Consider the following 21,378-nt stretch of genomic DNA (forward strand, 5'->3'; position numbering starts at 1 on the left):
TGTCCAATAGGAGAGTCTGCTGTCTAGAGGTCAGCGAATCGTTAGATGAAATCCATATTTTCTATTGGACATCGAATTGTCAGCTGTAGCAGAATGCAAGATACATTTGTTTTTACAAGCTCGTTTACACGGAAGCATTTGATTGGTTAATCTGGACAAAGAAAATAAATCTTTATTGTTTATTTTTTTAATTATATTGTTAATTAATTTCAGATTTAAAACATTATAACGTCAAGTAGAGAGTGCATTCTATGTAGAAGTTATATATCTATGGACAAAAGTCTCGAATATAAATATTTGATACATAAACCTGTATGTATGTATGTAATTTCATTAGATACTATGTAATAAAAATCTGTATTTAAGATAACAAAGTGACAAGTTAATTTATTATCACACTTGATGCTATAAACAAAAATATAAAATAATTTTTAGTAGCAGGAAGAATTGATAAAAATGTTATCAGCAATTGTAAAAGAACATCAGAGCAAGCAAGTATTGAGAAAAGAAAGACAAGGTAAAATGGAAATTGTACAATTTTATGACAAAGATAATTATTATATTTATTAAGATGTATGATTATTTTAACAGAACAAAAACGAAAAGAAGCAGTTCAGGCTGCAAGCAATTTGACGCAAGCTCTTGTTGATCACTTGAATGTTGGGTAAATTGAATTTTGTTTATGATTTTATACCTAATATATACATATATGTATATATATATGTGATAATAAGAGATATTGTTACAGAGTGGCCCAAGCATATTTAAATCAAAAGAAATTAGATGCAGAAGCAAAGCAGCTGCAACACAGTGCAACCAATTTTGCCAAACAAACACAATTATGGTTGAATTTAGTAGAATCCTTTTCGAGCTCTCTAAAGGAGATTGGAGATGCGGAAAATTGGGCACGCAGTATAGAAGGTGATATGAGAACTATAGCCACTGCCTTGGAATATTCGTACAAAGGTATTAAGTTTCAGAAAAAATTTTACATTCTTTAATTTAAATTTAAAAATTTAATATATACGAATAACATTACTGTATGTTATTTTCAGCCACACAAGAGAATCAAAGTGTTGGTAATGTTTAAAAACATTAAGTTGATGTTTTTTTATTATATAAGAATTTTAAACATCAAAGAAAAAACCACCATGTATACATAACCATAGAAGTAAAGTTAAATGTTTTGTTTTAATTAAAAGATTTATTGTATTGAATAATGTAGAATACATTACTCTTCAGTTTCTTAAAAAATATTTTGAAATATAAATTATTCAGTAAAAAGATATACATACATTTTTTTTTAATTTAATGTCTATTTAATATGTATTTACATAAAATGTAACAGCTTACAAGATTATATATAAAATTAATCAGTTTAAAAGTTTGTCATAAAGTTATTATCAGATTGGTTCAATGAATTTAAGACTGTATTTGAAGCTTTGAAATGTCCAATTATATAGTTATTAATTACCTGTGCATTCATTTTTTTTTTGGTATGATTGGTGACTCTATTGATGACTTCTGTAATGGAAACAAATTTATTAGTAGAACTGATTTTGTGGATTTAAACTTTTAATATTAAAATTGTACAAATAAAATTATATAATCTTCTCTAAATCGTGTAAAGGAAATTTTATATATAATTTTAAGCTTTATAACATTCTTGATGTATATGTATCTTGATGTTTTAAAGGAAAAAATGCTTCTTTTTAAATATATAGTAGCTTTTTAAATATATAGTAGCAATAATTGTAATATTATGTTATTTATGGATCTGAAATACAGAAAAAATATTTCATTAATTGTAAATTTATTTGCAATCATTATTAACATTATATAGCAGCAAGTGTAAATTAATGCAGAAATTAAATAACCATTTATAAAAAGTCATAGTTATGCTGCTAAAAGTTTTATTGGTCATGAGGAAACAAAGCAGTGGATGATTACATTAAGCCAGAGATATTAATTAAGGGAAATAAGCAAATAATGTTAAAGCGATAAGCAGAGCTATAGCATGACGACTACATAAGCATTAAAGCATTGCAATATTGTAACATTTATTTAAATTCACCCAAATAATAGCTCTTTAAATATTGCTCAGCATGAAGAATCTCTTCACATGGATGTTTACTGATTTCTTTGTACAATATATTTAGAACTGCTTTTACTGCCTCGATATCATACATATTCGCGAGTAATCTCTCTCTAAAAGGCTTCAACTTTTCTACAAGCTGTTTATTTTTGGAAATGGATCCAATGTGACTGCGTAAAATCTCGTTATATGTCGGCCAATTGTTTTTACATGCTGGGCAATCACAATCGAAGAAATAATCCTGTAATATCTTCTGTTTTCTCTCAGATTGAGGCATATGTGCATATACACCACCATAGCTTGTGAATATTTGATCTCCAATATGTATTGGTGTCAAAGCACGAGTGATCATCGTGAGTCCCTCGAAATGTCGAAAAGTATTTGGTGCACAAGAATGATTATATAAACTATGAGCCACATATAAACCTGAACCTGATATAATTCCTGGTTCTTGTTGTATCTACGAAAGAAACACTTAACTGTACATTTTAGAATTCGAATTCTTAATTATGATATAGTCAATAATATATATATGTTAATTTATAAATAAATAATGTAGACATGATATAGTCAATAATATATGTTAATTTATAAATAAATAATGTAGACATATTCTCACATAGAGAACATGTAAAGAATATGAGTCAAATAATTCGCTTTGATAACATGATAATGATGTATAAATGTGTTAAGACATAATTATTAAAATATGTACTTACTGAAAAACAATTAGAAGACATTATTACGCAGGCACGAAACATTACACTGGCGCAGAATTTAAGTTCGGTGAATTCGCTGATGTCTTTCAACTCATTCATTTCATATTTCTTAGAGAAAAAATTCGTCTGTGTAGCTAAAAGAATAACCGCGAGGGCTGAAATACAAGCAAATGCGCTAATTCCTATTAATGGTCTTGTAGTCATATTAGTCGCCAGACTCAGTGCAGATCTTGCGCTAAAACTGTCCAGTATCGCAGTATCTGTAAATCCTGCTGTTCTACTATCTAAAATTAAAAAAAAAATGAAAGATCCATTTTCACATAGAGATTTAAATGTATATTAATTTTTTATATTACAGACAGGTACCTGGATTAGATTCCGCGACTTTCATATCCTGCTGCAATTCTTGAATTTTGAGTCCATTTTCTGTAACTACAATCAACAATCGAATAATCTTCGAAATCATTCTTATTTTATCTTTGTCCACATTAAGCAAGTTGGACAACAATTTTAGAATTGGACATTCTGTTTTATGGCATACCTCCCATGCCAGTTCTCTACATTTTTCAGAACAATATTGAGTTATTGGACACTCTGTGCATGGTATTAAATTATAGCTTCTGGATAGACAATAATGGCAATGCGTATAATATCTGTAACAAAGGTATGTACATTTATTTTAAATATTAATATATGTATATACTATTTTATGTAAAAAAAAAATAGATATTCCATGCGAATTTATTTCTCACCGTTCTTCATAAATAACATGTACATAAGGATCTTCGATGCTGACTATATCACCAGGTTGAAATTCCCGTGTTGCTACATAATGTCTACCATATCTTTCGGAAAAAGATATTGCCACACCATCACTGAAGGCAGGAACTTCCTGGCTTGGGCCATACATTAATTTGGAGAAATCATCGTTCTGCAAGTATCTCGGTTTCTGTGGAAGGATCTTTGTAGTATAATGGAGATAACTTTCATTCATCACATTTTGTTTTCTTGGAACATTAATCCACTGATCTTCAGCGTTTTCTATTGGTTTTGTAATATCAGACTTTTCAGTACATTCATCATATAAACATGCTTTATTCATATCTTTCTGATCATTATTGATATTCTCGATTTGCAGCAACTTTTTTATTTCAATTACTGCTTTATCTCCTCTTTCCTTCAATTTTTTCTGCTTCTCTTTTGGATATCCATGATGTAAAGCTGCATCAATATCTATCAAACATTCTTTATACAATTGTTTCCTATATAAAGCAGCAGATCGATTTGCATGTGCATAAGCCATGAGTTCATCACTATCAGCATATGCTAAGCTTAAAGTATAACATTCCACAGCTTCCAGATCATCACCCATTACAAAATGTTGATTACCTAATTTTTTTATTAAAATTTATAAAAACAATTATTACGATACATTCACACATTATTATTTATGCATAAAAATATATATAATTACCTTCTTCTCTATATTTAATAGAATCTTTTTCATTTTTCACTACAGCATGCAGAGGAGGCATTTGTGATCGGACCATGTTTTGAAGAATGTGTCCGACAAGAGCCTCACATTCCTTTTGTAATCCATATCCGACGTGCGACTTATTATTTTGCTTGAGGATTAATACGAGTTCCTTTGCTATCTCCATTTTCTCCGCGTACACTTAATTCCCTTAAAAGATGCTTGGAAAATATTAGATATAATACTAGGTGTATATATATATATATATATATATATATATATATATATATATATAAATCTTTTTATAATACTCTTTTCTTTTTTTTATACTTTAGATTAAGCATTTACTTTAATAAATAAATAAATATAAATTATATAAATAATATATAAATAAATAATTAATTTTATAATAATAAGAAATATTATACATAAATACTACTTGTGAATAAGATATATATATATATATATATATATATATATAAAATAAAAAATATATATATACATATAAAATCTTGAATATATATTTTTTTTAAATTTATTTACATTTCTACTACATCTAGATTTTTTGTACTTACCACTGAAATTTTAAATTATTTTTATATCTAATGTGTTAAAACTATTATATATAAATATATATTAAAAAAGAAAATATATATATATATAATATATATAATTATATATATATATATATATATATATATATATATATAATTATATGTATGTATGAATATAATTATTTTATAAACCAGAACACGTTTAGAGGTACCCTTAGACAGCAACCAAATGAGCCATTAAAGAGAATATGTACTAAGAACATTGAAGCTGGTAGGTGAAACTAAATTTACCTCAAGCAAGCCAGACGACAGAAAAAGACTACGATGTGCAGGAATTACTCGAGTACTCATTGTACATGAACAACTGATCAAAAGTAAAAACAAATTAATAAAGTTTTTATATAATATTATAAATGATATTGCTGCATTACTGCTCTACTTTCTTTATCATCCATTTGATACAATTTTAGTAGAGTTAAATTTATAAAAAAAATGTATATGAATATATATGTATATATATGACTGAATGATTAAATTAAAAAACATTTGTTGATGTTTTCAAAATATTTAAAGCCATTTTTTTTCTGTAAATTTACATACATACCTATATTAATCATACAACTATTAATATATGTAAAAAATAATATGCAATAATATTAATAAGGAAACAAAGAATATTAATTATTTTTTTTTATTAAATAGTATATTTATATCATGTATTCATTACCCAGCATATACCATACAATTAAATAAAGCTATTATGATTACTGCAAGAAACAATAATTAAATAATAAATAATTTGTCAGATAATGCATAATTTATTTATTATTAAAAAAATTTCAAAATTCTATTTTTTGAATATAAAATAAACTAAAATATTATTATTGCATCCAATTTTTGATCAGTTTTGTATTGGTAATGAAAACAATTTGGCAAATATCCAAACTTCACAGTTTCATATTTAGCTTATTACTCAAGCATTACTATATTATTTCAGTCTCAGTTTCACTGATAATTTTAGTTAATTAATTTTGGTTATGCTAATTAATTTTATTAATTTTACTACTCAGATTTAAAATCCTGTAAAATCTATATTTATTAGATAATTAGTGTTAAAATATATTAATTAAATAAGAAAGAATTAATCTTGGACACTAAATTAAAAAGCTCTAATATATATTGCATTATATGTTTGTACTTATAGATATATTTATATAACAATATTTTTGCTGTAAATTTTTCTATCTCACTGACACACACACAACACACACACACACACACACACAATATATATATATATATATATATATATATATATATATATATTTTTTATAAATTGCATTTATAAATTGATACATCCCTAACAGCACACATATCCCAAAGACGCTTAGAGAACATTCTGAGGATGTTCGAATGTCCTCTGAATATTCTCTGAATATCTTTCAGATACGTTGTGTGCTATTAGGAATGTGAGGGTGTATAATATGTATATGTGTGTGTATTTGCTGTATTACTTGTAGAAAATATTCATTAATAAATTCTATTAAAATATTGGACTTTTTGAGAGAAATTGCATCATACACAGATACACAAAACATGTAGCAATAATTTTAAACTTTATTTATTTGTTAAGAATTTTAATAAAAAAAAAATTGCATTAGTAAATTATGATAATAATATAATAGATAATTTCTTTAATACTACATTAAATATAACGTGTAATAATAATAATAAATGCATCATTGAAGATTATTCCAAATCTTCTGATTCCAAATTTATACGACTACCAAACTTTGCATATAATTGTGTTTTTAATTCGCTCATGATACCCTTCAATTCTGCACATTTGCCTTCTAAATTTGCAATTTCTGTTTTTTTCTTATTTTTAGCCTCCTCCAAACAATTCTAAGAATAAAAAGATCACTATTAATACTAGTTGATGATAGTAATTACAACATGAGAAACAAAAAAAATACTATCAATCAAAAAAACATTACTGCATAGTTTTTAATAGTTTTAACTATAATATTTAGCATTTTCTGACATGTAAAAAATTATTATAATTATGATTTGCATTGTTTTATATATATTTAATTACCTGTGTTTTTTCAAGACATTGATGGACAAATACTTCTCCAATGTAATATGGTATTTTTGCATCATCATCCATAAGAGTCAATTCATCGAAAGCATCCTCCAAGTTTTTCAATTCATTCTAAATATATACATTTATATATATATGATTTAATGTATAGAATTTATAAAATTTTGCATGCCCAAATAAGGCATGAGCAACAGTATGATCAGAGTTCAAATAAATTTTTAATCCGTCTAATCAAATTACCTGCTTGACTTTAAGTTCTTCTTTATAATCTTCTAACTTTGCATTTTGCCTTGCAAATTTATTAATTTTTTGTTGCTCTTCGTAAGTGATATGAACATCAGAATCCTACAATGCCGCAAAATAAATTAATTATAAACATATTTTTTTTATATATATATTTGATTTTTCTCTTCGATCCTTCATATTTTACCGGCTGAAATCCACTTTGACTGTTTTTTCCTCCGGCCATATTTAAATATTTTTTCTACAATTTCTAAAATTGTTGCAAAATAATAATTTAAATTATTAGAGGTTAGAAGTTCGAAAACCCCGTGTCCATAAAGCCATAAATGTCGTGAGCGTAGATAACGCCATCTGAAATTTTCAAATAGCCTAACTAAATAAATTTACATATGTTGTAATACCTTGTATAGAGAAATTAAATATAAGAAAATGACATATTATCCCAGATTTTGATGTCAAAATGATGTCATAATAATTACTGTGGCTATCTGGGATATTATATTGTGTTCTTTATACATCAGATTAATTAATTTTTCAAAAATAAACATCTAATAAAACATATACATATATCATGTTGTTTCTTATTGAGCGTATACAAAGATATTGGATTTAAAAGATATATCTGTAATAAAGATAAACTTGGAGGAGACTGGGGAGAGAAAGGTGTTTAATCTAATCTAATTAAATAAATTAAGAAAGCAAAAAAGTCATGAACTAAAAAATTTAATATATATATATATATATATATATATATATATATATATATATATATATATAGTACAGTATTATAACAATTATAAAATTTATATTAATTTTGGAAAAGGAATACAATTGGGCTAAATAATTAGCAAGTTCTTTTCTGATGTAATTTATTACAACCCCTGATATACAGTTATCAATTTATAAAAAATAATCAATTGTTAGATTTTCTGTTAGCAAATGTAAAATCTATTTGAGTTTCAGAATCTGAATTCATAATATTGGAATATCTTTGAGTTTTTTCAAAAACTTTCTTCAATTTTGACTTTAACATATGCTCTCTAGAATCTTTTAATTTCCTAGTTGGTACATGCTTTAATGCTGTCTTCCAATCTTTTGTATGCCTTAAATCCAACATTATATTCATTATCTGATCGATTGTTAAATTCTTGCTTGAACCAGAACCCCAAGGAAGATATTTTTCCAAGGGCAATTTGGCCATCCGAAGACCTTCTTTCTTAGCTTTTGCCAAAGAGAAAGGTTTTGCATCACTCTATAAACAGACAAAAAATTGATTTAAGAACTTATATAATATACATATGTACATACAGAATATGTATGTGTATATATATATATATATATATATAAAATGTATATGTGCGAATATTTTATTAATTTACCTTATCTACTAATCCACCAATGATGTAAACCATATTAGGATCGTATTCAGTAATATCTGTTCTACAATGTGGAGTAAGATACAGTAGCTGATCCTTTGGAAATAAATCTAAGTAAGATTGCGATGTTACAATCGCAGGAAAATCATTATCCAGCATATTAGGCATGATTGTAGTCATAAGCTGTACAAGCATTCCATCTTCCTTCAAATTACAATAATGAAGAAATAAGGGATTTGCATGAATGCGGTTTACAGCAAATGACAGAGTCAGTTGTTTAGCACAATTGTGTATCTCACGTTGAGTCATATTATCCTCATAACCGCAATCAAACACAATTTTTGGTTCATACATCATAACATGCAGTAATTGACCATGATAAAAGCGATTCATGGTTGACTCATATATGCGCAGAAACAACGAATTATGTGCAAGTCCATATTTTATTTCGCCTGTATCTTCCATCTGCTCCATTTCTGCCTTTTTAGTAAGTGCTTCAGCTCTTTTCAATTCCTTTTTTGCCTTTGCATTTTCCCGTGATTTCTCATTTAAGAATAAAAACCTGAGATATTTTCTAGAGTGAAGAATAAATAAATAAATATAAATTATAATAATATATAAATATAAGAAATATATAAACTACTTATAATAAGAAATACTACATAAATACTAATTGTGTATAAGAATGTTAAAAAAAACAGAATTAAAAGATTACCCGTATTTAAAATTACATTTTCTTTGTACAAAAAATTAAGTATTTACCTTCTCTGTGATTTGGTCGGCATTTTTACCAGCATCAACCAGTTTCTTGGAGTAATAATCTGAGGAACTTGTTCAGCATTGTGTCGCAAAACATCTATTTCTAATTCTAATATTTGAAAGATCTTTTTATTTTCAGGATTGGATAAAAATTCGTCGAATTTCTGCTGTAAGTTATCTTTCAAATTAATATTCACTTGATTCTCTTTCTCCTCAATCGGAGCTTGACAACAAAATTGATTGTGCAATAACAAATTACTCCGAGTATTCGTGTGACAATTTGTCACATGTGACGAGACATCTTTATGGACTAATTGTGTGAAAAATTTCCTATGAAATTTTACCGAGACAATCACACCTCTTTTTATATAATTGTACATTTTACAAATGTAATTCCCCGCAACAGAACTACTGCTGTCAACTTCGAGAATATTAAAAAGTCACATAAATAAATTGTTAACCTCAAATTTTTCTCTCCTACGATTTTTGAACCACTGGAACTAGCATTAATTGTGAATAAAGATGAGATTCAACCTCCCTGCGAAATTTGATGGACTAAACTATATAATTTATTGATGGATTATGATTTTGCATTCAATAAGAATTGAATTATCTTCTTCGCATTATAATAAAATTATGTATATTTTCTTTCTTTGATTACGTTTCTTCCTTGAAAAAAATTTTACTGAAAATCTATAACGCACGTAATGTCACAGATTAATAGACAGATCGCCAAAGACCTGCCTAAAGAAGAGACTGCCATCTTCGTGCGATAGACTTTGCACCCTTACCGACACACTTTGCCACTGGTAAAAGCAAATTAATTTATAACAAAAGTCAATGTTCTCAATTAAAAAAATTTCTTTTCATTCAATTTATTAATTTAATTATTTATTTATTTAATTTATTAATTTATTCAATATATTAATTTATTTAATTTATTTATTAATTTTTTATTAACTTTTATATTTGTTGTATTCAAAAATGGCGCGTAAAAAATGACCATCACTTCCGCTATCCTATTAATGGCGACTTTGTGGTATCCATCTTCCTTACTTCATTGTTCATGGTAATCAACGATTCAGCCATTTGCAATTGTTTCTTCATTTGCGTTCGTTGCTATTCTCGTCGATTTTTCTGAAATCGTATTCAGCGTCGTCGCATTGGTAAGAAAAGTCGAAAATTTTTCCCGCAATATATAATTATTAGATAATTATAAATCGTACCGTTCATCAATTCTCACAAGTATGCGAAGAGTTGGACTTCGCTCTGCTTTTAGAGACGCTCCGAACAAGCGTTATCCGCCACGTTGCTTTTATGCCACACATGAAAGAATATAATTCTATTATATATGCTCGCATACAGATAATTCGTCATAATCTATACATATCTTGTATTTGCAACATTTTTCTACTGATACATAATAATTGGTCCTTGAGAAACTCTTGTTTACAATTTTTGTCATGTATGCAACAACATGTACGTAGTACCCGGCATATATATCGTTTTCATTATGTGAGCTTTATTTTAAATTCACGTTAACTTTAATTAATGTAACTTTGTTACATAGACGAGATGTGCTTGCACATATTTATTTATAATTAGAATTTATAATTGAAACTTGGAATATTTTGAGTTTTGATTTTGTTTAATAATTGTTTTCATTAAAAAAATATCTAAAAGGAAAAAATCAAGTTTCTAAAAAGATGTATACATAGATTATTAGATAGAAACATGTACACATAGATAGAAATATAATAATACTTTAGTAATAATACAACACATTAATTCTGTCTAACAGAAGATAATTTCAATAAATTATGATTAATTTATTTAAATAAAAAAGTATATTGAAATGGAAATCATCTTCATAAATAAATTATATTGTTAAACACTAATGCATATGTATATATAATTTTGTATAAGTAAGTTTAAAAAATAAGATTAATTATTTTTAAATGTTTGCCAACTAGGAGCACAATGTCCTTCAATCGAGGAGTGAAAAGAGATTCCTTCGGGAATCGAGGGAATTTCAATCGTGGAAGTAGTGGAGGCAGTGGTAACAGAGTTGGCAATAACATGGGTAACAATAATATGGGAAATAATATGGGTGGAGGAATGAGTGGAAGTGGTAGTATGGGTGGAATGAATCCCTGGGAAGGTGGAATGATGCCTGGCAGAGGCATCTTGCCCACACCCAATAATAATCTCTCTCTGGCATCGCCACAGGCACAGCTAGCGATTGCTAGTAATCTTCTTACAAATTTACTTCGCAGTCAGCAAGAAGTGCAACCACAGGTACGAGAATGTTTTCGTTTTACAATTCTATTTAGCTGTTCTAGAGGATTGCTCTTTAATTTATTATTATTTAATATTAAATTATTATTTATTAATTTTAATTTATTATTATGCATGAAAACAGGTACCATCCCTTATGAGTCTTGGAAATAATTATTCTGGACCAGGACCAAATTATCCCAATCAACAGAACTATTCTTCGGGACGGTTTAGCGATCGACCGGCACGGCATCCTATGAAGAATCAACGTCCTCAGCCTTACAACAAAGTAAGTGATTTCGTACAATACACGACACTTTTGTAAGCAAACATAATCTTACAACACTTCTTTTAACACTTGCTTACGATCTTCTTCTGTATCGTAAACAGGAGTTGTAAATTGACAATCTTTAGTCCACGCTCCCTTGCGTGGACATAAATTGTCTTAATTATTCTGCACATTACAAATTCCTCTTCTCGTGCCGATCGATTAAATAGGATATATCGCTCACTCGATTAGACGTGGCCGGCGAAATCATTAAGATATAACTAATTCTTGTTGATGAACTCAGCCTTGTCCAACTTCTAGATATCGTCCAGAAAAAATATTTCATTAAAAGAGCACTGTTGAAAAACGTGTGTTGATTTTTCAGATAATTTTCAATTTTATTATTCATGGAAGCTCACTGGGGAGGTTTTTTGCAGAACCGAATTTGAAACTGACGTTGCCTCGTTTTACAATCTATTTAACCAGAGATCTTCTGTCCACTAATATGATATTAAAATCAATGTGGTTGCACTTTATTCAAAACTACTATATCGCTTATATACACAAGTTGCATATTTCACTTGATTTTGATTTAACTTCGTCTTCACGTTTATTAGTATTCATCGAGTTTTGCTCAAATATTTTTAATGGCAAAAATTATATCTACTTTTATAACTATGATCGTACTTTATGATCGTTGCGATCGTACCTAATACATATGTATACGATATGTATCCTCGATTCGAAATCGGGATGCACTCAACAGTTTTTCCTCCTTTTTGCTTTCATACTCGGTATGGAAATGGAAGAAAGAGCCTCGGTATATTTTACCGGCTCCGTTCTGCTTCCATTTATCAAATCCATAGAACTGTTTTTCTCCCTGAAATTCCCAAAGCGGTTTCTAGAACCAGTGTCTCGATTTGAGAAGAATCACAGTTACATCAGATACTTCTCATGATGCTTTTGGTCGGTTGACCTCTACTACTTGAATAGATGGGCAATCGAGCCCGTGATGGCCCTGCTGGGCGGCGTGGCCCATCCGCACAACAATCTCGTGCACCCCAGTCTGGCAGTCAACGTATGAACGGAAACCAAATCCAACATCGCAACGATAAATCTTCTAAACCAATTCCTGCCTCTAAACAAAATCAGACTGCCAAAAAGGAACAGCAAGATGTTAAGACTTCTGATAGCGAAAAAGCAGAACCGCCTGTTCCAAAAAGGTAAGCTCCCGATTACCTGTCATTGGTATAGTTTCTTCAAATTTCAGTAAGTCTCAATCTCTCCGAACTATTTTCTATATATATATATATACATATATATATGTATATACAATATATACATGTACATATGTTTTATATACATTTCTTAATGTAGCTATATAGTATCTGGTATCAATTTCAGAAATTTCTCCAGAAATATCTTTCTTTTTATACATTTGTCTTATGCTATTGACGCGATATTATATTTTACGTCCAGAAGTAATTACATATTTGAATGTTAAAAAATTTGCTACTTTTCATAATTTCTTCTCTCTGTATATCAAAATAAACTTTAACGGATATTTAGCAAGAATGTTAAGATATATTAATAAAATGTACGAATTACACTTACTGATATGCTTTATATAATCAATACAATTTTCTTTATTCTCATTAACAAGATTTCGTATACATAAACATTAGAAATTATTCAATTATATCATTCCTAATCAAAATTAAAATTGTTATAATGAGTTTAACATAATCTATTCAACTGTCGAGAACGATTACAAGTTTTTTTTCAAGAACATAAGAAGCTTTATTCTAGAATGTATTATTTGTGATGAATAGTGACGACGCAGACGAATCCGAGGGCAAAAAGGATTGGAAGGATGGGAAGGTAGAATCTGAAAAGGTTGAAAAAATGGAAGATGAAAAGACGGAAGATGCCGAGAAAAAGGTGGAAAATCCTGTCGCTGCAGACGATTTCGCGACAAAAGAGACGAAAGAGGCATCTGAAAAACCCGAGAAAGAGAACACGAAAACGCCTGGCAAGAAATCAGAGGCCAGACACGCCGAGAGTCGTTACGCCGAAGTTCCGATGAGCCATATGTTTTGCCACATTTGCAACAAACATATGTGGGATGGATTTGTACGTATTATAAACAAGCTTAATTGATCTGTATAATCTTTCAATTTATGCAATAATTCTATTTTTTTCTCACAGTCCTTCGAAAATCATCTACGCGGACGTGCGCATCAGCTGATGATGGAAAAATTGGACGAATCGTATAAATTAAAAGTCGATCTAATGAGACATGAATTGCGAGTCGCCGAGGAGCAGCGCGAACTTAGCTTAAACAACTCGAAACGGCGCGGCAAAAAAGTAAGAAAATCGTGTCTTCTAGAAGAGTTAAACATATATTTTTGAATAAACAATATTTTTTATATATAATATTTTGATTACAGGTTTCTGTGGATTTTAATGTGAGAGAATATTGTACGATGTGTGATCTGAACTTTTATGGAACTTTATCTACACATAGAAAGAGCGAAAAGCATCAGCAATTGAAAACATTCTTGCATCCCCGATGTTTCCCCTGTTTAAAGGAATTCCCCTCTCGCATTGAATATGACGAACATTGTTTAACACCCGCTCATATGAAAAATGCCGTTCAGTGCGAGGAGCAACGAAAAAATAAGAAGAAAGGTACATGAAGTAGACATAAGGAAAAATTAACTTTTTGAGTTAATTATTATAAGATAATTTTTAAAATTAATAAAATATCTTTTTGTGCAGAAAAACTGGCAAAAGGAGAAGCTGAAGTTCGTACTGCAGAAGATGAAGAGAAGGATGTTTGCCATGATGTAAAGAATGAAAAAGAAGAGGATTCAGGAGAACAAGAATATATCACAGATATTTCTGAAAATCTGAATGAAAAGAAATTTAAAATACCGTCTTATAAATATTGCCGTCAAAATCAGATATTTATCGGTATGGATTTTGAAAAAATTGTAACATTAATCTATACAAATCAATTTTGTATGTTCTTTATATTACAAAAAAATGCATTATTCTCTTAGGTAAATCTATGGTTAAGGAAGTCCAAGGATTTTATTGCGAGCGTTGCCGAAGATTCATGCTCTTGGCAGAAGATATGAACGCTCACTTACGTAGCATCACTCACTATCGAAACTTCTTAGCAGAGGTAAAATCGTTAACATCAAATACAACAGCTACAGAATCGAAAGATACTGAACAAACTGAGGTAAGAAAGAATTTATTACAAAACTAATTGCAGCGTACAAGAAACTTATTTTAAAAATTGCTTATTTTGAATATTGTTCATAGAATGAGAAACATGCCGTCGAAGTTCAGGAAGAATGCGATAGGAAACGTCGCAAGATCGGTGATGAAAATGAAGATAACGATAAATTGAAAGAATCGCAGGAAAATAATGCTGATAATGCGAACGCAGCGCCGAAAAGACCGGATGGAGAAGAGAAATATGATCCCTTGGAAGCCGACGCTGCTGAATCAGAGGAGGACGAAACTCGCGAGGCGGAGGAAGATGCGAAAGATGTTAACGCGGGAAACGCTGCTAACACTGCACAGGAAAAGAAAACACCGGTTGACGAAATGTGGGCGGATATAGACAATGATAATGATGTGGAAATGGGTAATTTGGTCGACGATGCGGACGAGAAAGAACACGTGGATCATGAAAAGCCTCTTCAGAAGGTAGATCGAAATCACAGTCCTCAAATTAAACCTAGAGGCCGTGGATACGTACGCGGTCGTGGTGGTCCGCGCGCTAGAAGATCTCGGCGATAAGGTAATACTAAATGATAAAAATGCATGAAAATGCGAAAAAATGCATTGGAAAGAAAATTTCAATTATATGTTTTGTGTTTTAAGATAAGTTTTAATGATATAAAAAAATATAAAACACGTTTTTTATTGAAGCATCTCGGTATGCTTGTGTAATGTTACGCATAATATTTACAAGCGTAAACACACAAATATATAACATAAAATCTTATTCATAGGGGATTTATTTCGTTAGTATCGCCTATCAGAAAAGACGCGTGAGAGACGTCAGGATGTTTGTACATGTATCAATTTTAGCCACATATATATAATATATTATAATAATATAATAATATATATATTAATATATTATTATATATATAATATTTATATTATATATTATACAATAATACATTAATATGTTAATATATTAATATATTAATATATTAATATATTACTTTTCTCCCAGATTTTACGGATCTGATATGGCACTATTATGTATCAACGAAGAAAAATATGGATAATGCATGATTATAATTATATTTAGAGAAAATTGTATTTGTGTATACGAAAACCTGTAGAATCTTGTATTAACATAAATAAGAAAAAATTGATTGATACCGAACTTTAAGTATACATTTAATACAATGATATACGTAATTGAGATATATGTGTAATGTTTAAATTTAGACTCTTTATAGTCAGAGGAATATTCGTATGATTCCTATGATATAATTCTTTGATATAACAGAGAATTATAAGAATTCCTGAATAATTTATGCTTGTGAATATAGATAGATAAACTCTGTCTTCATTTCCTAACTATTTAAATTTTTTTCTTATGCTAATATATATTTTACGATAATCTAAAAATTTTATGAATGTCTATATTTTATTAAGTCATTTATTGATATTTTATTATTACATAAAATCATTGGTAATTTTATTAGCTCAATAAGATTGTTGTAGAAATAGAAAAATTATTATATATAATCCTTTTTTCACTTTAACATACATTCAAAATTATACTAAATGATTAAAAATTATGTTAAAGATAATAATTATAACATCTACATTTCCTATTTTATTACTTACTCTCTTCAATCATGTAATTATTTTTTAAAATAATATAAAAATAACATTTTTGTAGGCAAACAAAAATTAATCAGTTGATCTATGCATTCTTATTATATAAGAATAATACATTCATAAAATATACTTTTCATGAATATCTATTTAATATAAATTGCATTACAAAAAATTTTTTTAAATTTTAATTGATATTTATCAAGATTTAATGCATATTAAAAATATGTACAATGATGCAAAAAGTAAGATATCAACTGACATCATGTTTTGGAATGTGAACTTATACAAAAAATAATCATACACACTCACACACATATATATATATATATATATGTATATGTATGTATGTACATGTACTCAAATATATATATTCAGTAGATAGTACATTAAGAATTCAGTAGAAATAACATGTGTTAATCCAATATATTTGTGTCCTAATTTTCTTAATCCTTAGAAAGATGAGTAGATAGAAATTCATCCACAGAATCTGTGTCCCATTTATGTATATCAAGTATATCTTCAATTCTATTTTCCTCATCATATAGCTTGATGATTGGATCTAAGCCTCTCACATATTTTATGCTAAGATTCTTGTATTTCTTTGGTCGATCACTTTTAATGAAAGCTGAAAAAAAATATATAAGTTAACAATTTATATTGCAACATTTAGATCACAATTTTTATGTTATGTAATTGAATAGTATTGATACCCTGTATTTGTGGATATTGTCCAAATTTACATGTGCAAACTTCGAGGACAGCCTTAGGATAACGTTTTGATCCAGACAAATCGTTGTCATTATCTTTTAGACAACATTCTTGGCATGTATTACTAATGAAAAAATGAAAAATTAATTTAGATAACAATGAAAAAATTTAATAAAATAAATTTTTATACATACAAAACTTCTTCTAATTTGAGATCACTGAAACGTTCACAGGTCGAGCAAAGAACACTGGCTTTATTAAATCCTAACATCGTACAATCATCTGCTGTAAATTCTGCGATGATAATGTCCATCTGTAAAATACATTATTTGGTGTTATTACTTCTCTATAAATGTCATAGCAAACAATTTATTCTTTAATATTATACTACTATATTTAAAGTAATTGCAATTAATTATTAATTATTAATGAAGAAAAGTATTGGTTATTTTAGAAAGAGTTTATATAGATATACACATAATTGGAACTTGTTCTACATACGAAAGTTATATTTCCTATTATTATTACTTACCGCAGAGATGAATAAAAATAAAACCGTATAGAATGACTGATTCATATTCTGCAGTTCTTTCTGTTTTCAGTTATAGAAACAAACTAAAAAATTGAAATATATACAGTACAAATACACAGCATATTAAAAAATAAAAATGATGGAATAATCGATCGACTTACAATTTTTCCATGAAAGTGAAAAATTGTTGACTAGTCCGTCGTTTTTTGATATATCTAACACGTTGATACGTCTTGTGTTTTGGTTATAAGCTCCAAGAACTTTGGGCGGATTCACACCTTGGCAGAAAACAAAAAGCCAATCAGAACTCGTGGTGACAGTAAGTTTACTAGCACCGAGTTTACTATCTAGTAGCAGAAAGAAGCCTGAGAACGGCTTCCGCGATTCAGTGGACGCGTGTACTAACTTTCAGATCTATAATAAGAGAAGCGCCGACTCCGAAACAGTTTTTGATTGACTCTTGGAGTCATTTGGTTTTTCCGCCATCTTCTAACCATTGCAAGCGCGCGTCGACACAAAATTTTTATTTTGAATATTTTTTAATTAGATTTAATCAGTGAATTTTTAAAAATAATATATAACATGAAAGAAAAGTAAGTTTAATAGAAAACATTTAGTAAAAATTATGAGGAAGAGTTATATTCAAATATCACATAAATATGTTTATTCCTTACAATATTTTACATATATAAATTATTCTTTACAATATATATATTTGTGAAAAATTTTTTAACAGTTGCGTACAAATTTTTTAAAATAATTTTATTATGAATTATTAATTAATTAAATTCCAAGGATATTAAAAGACGTGTATTATACTGTACGTCAATTGCAAATTTGAAAGTAAATTATTTAATTATAAAATACAAATTATATATTCTCTTTGTACGAGTCTGGTTTTTGAGGCAGATGACAAATACCCCTCCTGCGATCAGCTGACAACGATCAGCTGAAACGAGTGCACCTGTCGCATCATATTGATTCATCGCGTCGATTATCATTAAAGGGAATCGTCATCAATGAAGCTATTTCACGCTTCTCTCACGCGAGTGATAAGAAAAATACTATAATTCTGCAATCAGGTTATTGTGCGCGCGCGCACACGTTTCGATATTGACGCGATTGACACTACATCCTTAGCCACTTTGTTTACGATTGTGGCATGGGTGCTCCTGGAGTCTATGTGTGCGTTGATTTTCTCCATCCCTACTCCCGGTGTCGATGAGAACGAGAGATACCCGCCAACTCGTCTGAGAGCAACGTGTCTCTCGATCGATTTTGATCAAATGCCAAATGTGTGACATCTGAAGCCGAAGCTCTCTTTTTTATCTCTGTATACGTTCTCCCATCGGACAGAGTTAGGTCTCCTTAATTCTGTATTAAATAAGGTTAGAACGATCTCTTCAGGTTACATCTGTGTGTACGACGTAATAACTTATGTTGGAGAAAGCGGCGAGTTCCTCGTCTCGTCATTTTTCTCCTCGAAAATGAACACGATTCTCGACGAGAATTCGTCCTAGAATTCTGTTGGATGTTCTCGTGAATTGTGCAAAAGTTATATCGAGCAAACTGCGTTTAATGTCAACGTAACATTTGGGGTACGATGGACGGAGAGGATCTCGCAGACGTGGACCCGCGAGAGCTGCAAGAGACCCTTCAGACGTATAGGAAACTTGCGGATGATTTTGTGAACCATGACACAATCTTAAAGGTATAATTCAATTTTGAATTCTATTCTCTAATTCTTGGTTAAATTTCTGCAAATCATATGCTACAATTTTTTTTTATCGTTCATCGTTAATTATTTGTCTATTGCAGGATAAAACGGTCTTATCGTATCTAGCGTACGTTTTAGAGGTACCTGATGTAGATGTGGTTACTTTAGCCTTAGACATTCTTGAGATATTTGTCAAGAATGTAGACAATTATATACACATAACATCCACCTTTGGTGTGCGTGAATCCTTAGAAGCAATTATAAACAAATACAGTCTGAGCGAACCAAAATTGGCCAATCGAGCACAACACATCAAAGATGACATAGAGCGGATGAAACCTCCTATATATAATTTACGCAGTCGTTGTAGGCGAGTTATAGAGCCTAAAAAATTAAAGACTCATGTAATAGTTTTACATGTCCAAGGTCTACTACCGGTAAGTACCCTGAGTTACAGTTTGCTATAACGTATGTAAAAAAATAAATATCAAAAAAATATATGTATCGAATATAGTTTTATGTATATTAAGTTATAATGGTGACAAACAATTGTAGGAAACTCGATCCGAGTTGGAAGGAATATTGATAAGAATCGAAGGTCTCGTTTCACTTGTTGTTGATGTAGAGCATCAGCGTGTAACTATGCGTACCTTGAATTTTGTCACTGCAAAACAAATTGCGGAAGCAATCGACAAAAATACAGACATTATGGAAGCAAGATTGGTGACAAGAAACAAATTTAATCAAGAGTTTCTTGTAAAATTGGTAAGAATTATTATAATTCCTTGTAAGTGATTTGCAGTTTGCTTTTTCCTTACGATGAATAGATTCTATTCTCTTTGATATAAATTTCATTCATTAAACTATAAATAATTCTAATGTGATTCAAAGGAATGGATATAAGAAGCATGAGAATATTATAGTATTTTATGAAAAAAAATGACAAACAATATAATATAGATATCTAAATTTAAAAAGGAATCTTGTAAAATGCTCAAAGATACAGAACAATCAATTCTTTAAGAAAATAAATTTTGATTTTTCGTCAAGTAACTTCATTGATAGATTTGAAATTTTATTTTGAAAAAGAATTCGCGCATATATGTGTATTCGTGCGCGTTTCAAATTAAATACGAATGTAATAAACTTACAGCTACAAACGGGCGATAGCGATAGTGAAGAGATGCCTGACTATTTACCTGAAGAGGAAGAAGAAGATGATAGGGAAGGAGTTGTGTCGTTATTTACCGGTTTAAAACAAAGCGCTTCATCTCTATATAAATCTACCGCTGAGTTTCTAAGTAATTCCTTTTATTGGTAAAATTTGTAATTGTAATAGAAATTGTAATTATAATTAGCATTATTATTGTTTATAATTTTATTTATTTGAAATCTTAATTGTCGTTTTAAAAGAAGGCCAGGAACAATTGTGCATATAGACCATATATATATTACCCGAATATAGATGTATATTAAGGAAAAATCCTAAATAATTTTTAGTAATAATTGTGACCAATGAAATATACATTATTTCAGAATCTCATACTTTGCATCAGCATATTTATGCTTGATAATGATCAGTCATTAACAAATCGGTTTTTATAGTGTTTATATAAATAAGCCTTTCTGACCTTCTGTACTAAAATTAATGTGTATAAACAAATTTCTAAG

General features: G+C 29.1%; 7 protein-coding genes across 11 annotated transcripts; 3 read left to right on the plus strand and 4 right to left on the minus strand.

The window, feature by feature from the left end:
• Positions 1 to 132: 132 nt before the first annotated feature.
• On the plus strand, positions 133 to 2,463 carry Blos1 (biogenesis of lysosome-related organelles complex 1 subunit 1). 3 transcript variants are annotated; one of them, XM_029317253.2, is made up of 5 exons: positions 133 to 320; positions 436 to 517; positions 592 to 664; positions 749 to 966; positions 1,056 to 2,463. In XM_029317253.2, the coding sequence occupies exons 2-5, from the start codon at positions 457 to 459 to the stop codon at positions 1,088 to 1,090; spliced, it is 387 nt and encodes a 128-aa protein (XP_029173086.1). In that variant the 5' UTR covers positions 133 to 320; positions 436 to 456; the 3' UTR covers positions 1,091 to 2,463. The 3 variants fall into 3 exon arrangements, with proteins under 3 accessions (XP_029173086.1, XP_029173087.1, XP_029173088.1); XM_029317254.2 differs by having other exon boundaries at positions 133 to 316; XM_029317255.2 differs by having other exon boundaries at positions 133 to 312.
• Positions 1,267 to 4,582, minus strand: LOC114942001 (protein-lysine N-methyltransferase SMYD4). Of its 2 annotated transcripts, XM_029317239.2 has the most exons (6): positions 4,289 to 4,580; positions 3,567 to 4,203; positions 3,181 to 3,467; positions 2,815 to 3,098; positions 2,075 to 2,555; positions 1,267 to 1,777 (listed from the first exon to the last, which is right to left on the minus strand). In XM_029317239.2, exons 1-6 carry the CDS (start codon positions 4,473 to 4,475, stop codon positions 1,770 to 1,772), a joined length of 1,884 nt encoding a protein of 627 aa, XP_029173072.2. In that variant the 5' UTR covers positions 4,476 to 4,580; the 3' UTR covers positions 1,267 to 1,769. The 2 variants fall into 2 exon arrangements, with proteins under 2 accessions (XP_029173072.2, XP_085343168.1); XM_085487042.1 differs by lacking the exon at positions 1,267 to 1,777 and having other exon boundaries at positions 1,896 to 2,555; positions 4,289 to 4,582.
• A 1,859-nt stretch (positions 4,583 to 6,441) lies between these two features.
• On the minus strand, positions 6,442 to 7,540 carry Pfdn4 (prefoldin subunit 4). The gene is made up of 4 exons (XM_029317314.2): positions 7,377 to 7,540; positions 7,187 to 7,291; positions 6,941 to 7,057; positions 6,442 to 6,747 (listed from the first exon to the last, which is right to left on the minus strand). Exons 1-4 carry the CDS (start codon positions 7,413 to 7,415, stop codon positions 6,592 to 6,594), a joined length of 417 nt encoding a protein of 138 aa, XP_029173147.1. The 5' UTR covers positions 7,416 to 7,540; the 3' UTR covers positions 6,442 to 6,591.
• Positions 7,541 to 8,041: 501 nt separating this feature from the next.
• Positions 8,042 to 10,112, minus strand: rswl (tRNA methyltransferase roswell). The gene is made up of 3 exons (XM_029317294.2): positions 9,328 to 10,112; positions 8,569 to 9,139; positions 8,042 to 8,441 (listed from the first exon to the last, which is right to left on the minus strand). The coding sequence occupies exons 1-3, from the start codon at positions 9,702 to 9,704 to the stop codon at positions 8,103 to 8,105; spliced, it is 1,287 nt and encodes a 428-aa protein (XP_029173127.2). The 5' UTR covers positions 9,705 to 10,112; the 3' UTR covers positions 8,042 to 8,102.
• A 277-nt stretch (positions 10,113 to 10,389) lies between these two features.
• On the plus strand, positions 10,390 to 17,779 carry Pep (Protein on ecdysone puffs). Its single transcript, XM_029317175.2, has 10 exons — positions 10,390 to 10,490; positions 11,298 to 11,622; positions 11,747 to 11,890; positions 12,863 to 13,092; positions 13,702 to 14,002; positions 14,078 to 14,236; positions 14,320 to 14,560; positions 14,651 to 14,845; positions 14,935 to 15,119; positions 15,203 to 17,779. Exons 2-10 carry the CDS (start codon positions 11,305 to 11,307, stop codon positions 15,683 to 15,685), a joined length of 2,256 nt encoding a protein of 751 aa, XP_029173008.2. The 5' UTR covers positions 10,390 to 10,490; positions 11,298 to 11,304; the 3' UTR covers positions 15,686 to 17,779.
• LOC114941969 (selenoprotein F) lies at positions 17,103 to 18,349 on the minus strand. 2 transcript variants are annotated; one of them, XM_029317178.1, is made up of 5 exons: positions 18,152 to 18,349; positions 17,991 to 18,050; positions 17,653 to 17,771; positions 17,461 to 17,582; positions 17,103 to 17,375 (listed from the first exon to the last, which is right to left on the minus strand). In XM_029317178.1, the coding sequence occupies exons 2-5, from the start codon at positions 18,033 to 18,035 to the stop codon at positions 17,194 to 17,196; spliced, it is 468 nt and encodes a 155-aa protein (XP_029173011.1). In that variant the 5' UTR covers positions 18,036 to 18,050; positions 18,152 to 18,349; the 3' UTR covers positions 17,103 to 17,193. The 2 variants fall into 2 exon arrangements, with proteins under 2 accessions (XP_029173011.1, XP_029173010.1); XM_029317177.1 differs by having other exon boundaries at positions 17,991 to 18,073; positions 18,152 to 18,345.
• Positions 18,350 to 18,893: 544 nt separating this feature from the next.
• On the plus strand, positions 18,894 to 21,067 carry LOC114941968 (armadillo repeat-containing protein 1). The gene is made up of 4 exons (XM_029317176.2): positions 18,894 to 19,701; positions 19,809 to 20,144; positions 20,263 to 20,472; positions 20,861 to 21,067. The coding sequence occupies exons 1-4, from the start codon at positions 19,594 to 19,596 to the stop codon at positions 21,026 to 21,028; spliced, it is 822 nt and encodes a 273-aa protein (XP_029173009.1). The 5' UTR covers positions 18,894 to 19,593; the 3' UTR covers positions 21,029 to 21,067.
• Positions 21,068 to 21,378: the final 311 nt, after the last annotated feature.

This window comes from Nylanderia fulva, unplaced genomic scaffold (assembly GCF_048542155.1).
Source record: "Nylanderia fulva isolate GAGA-0341 unplaced genomic scaffold, ASM4854215v1 Scaffold5, whole genome shotgun sequence".
Taxonomy (NCBI): Eukaryota; Metazoa; Arthropoda; class Insecta; order Hymenoptera; family Formicidae; genus Nylanderia; species Nylanderia fulva.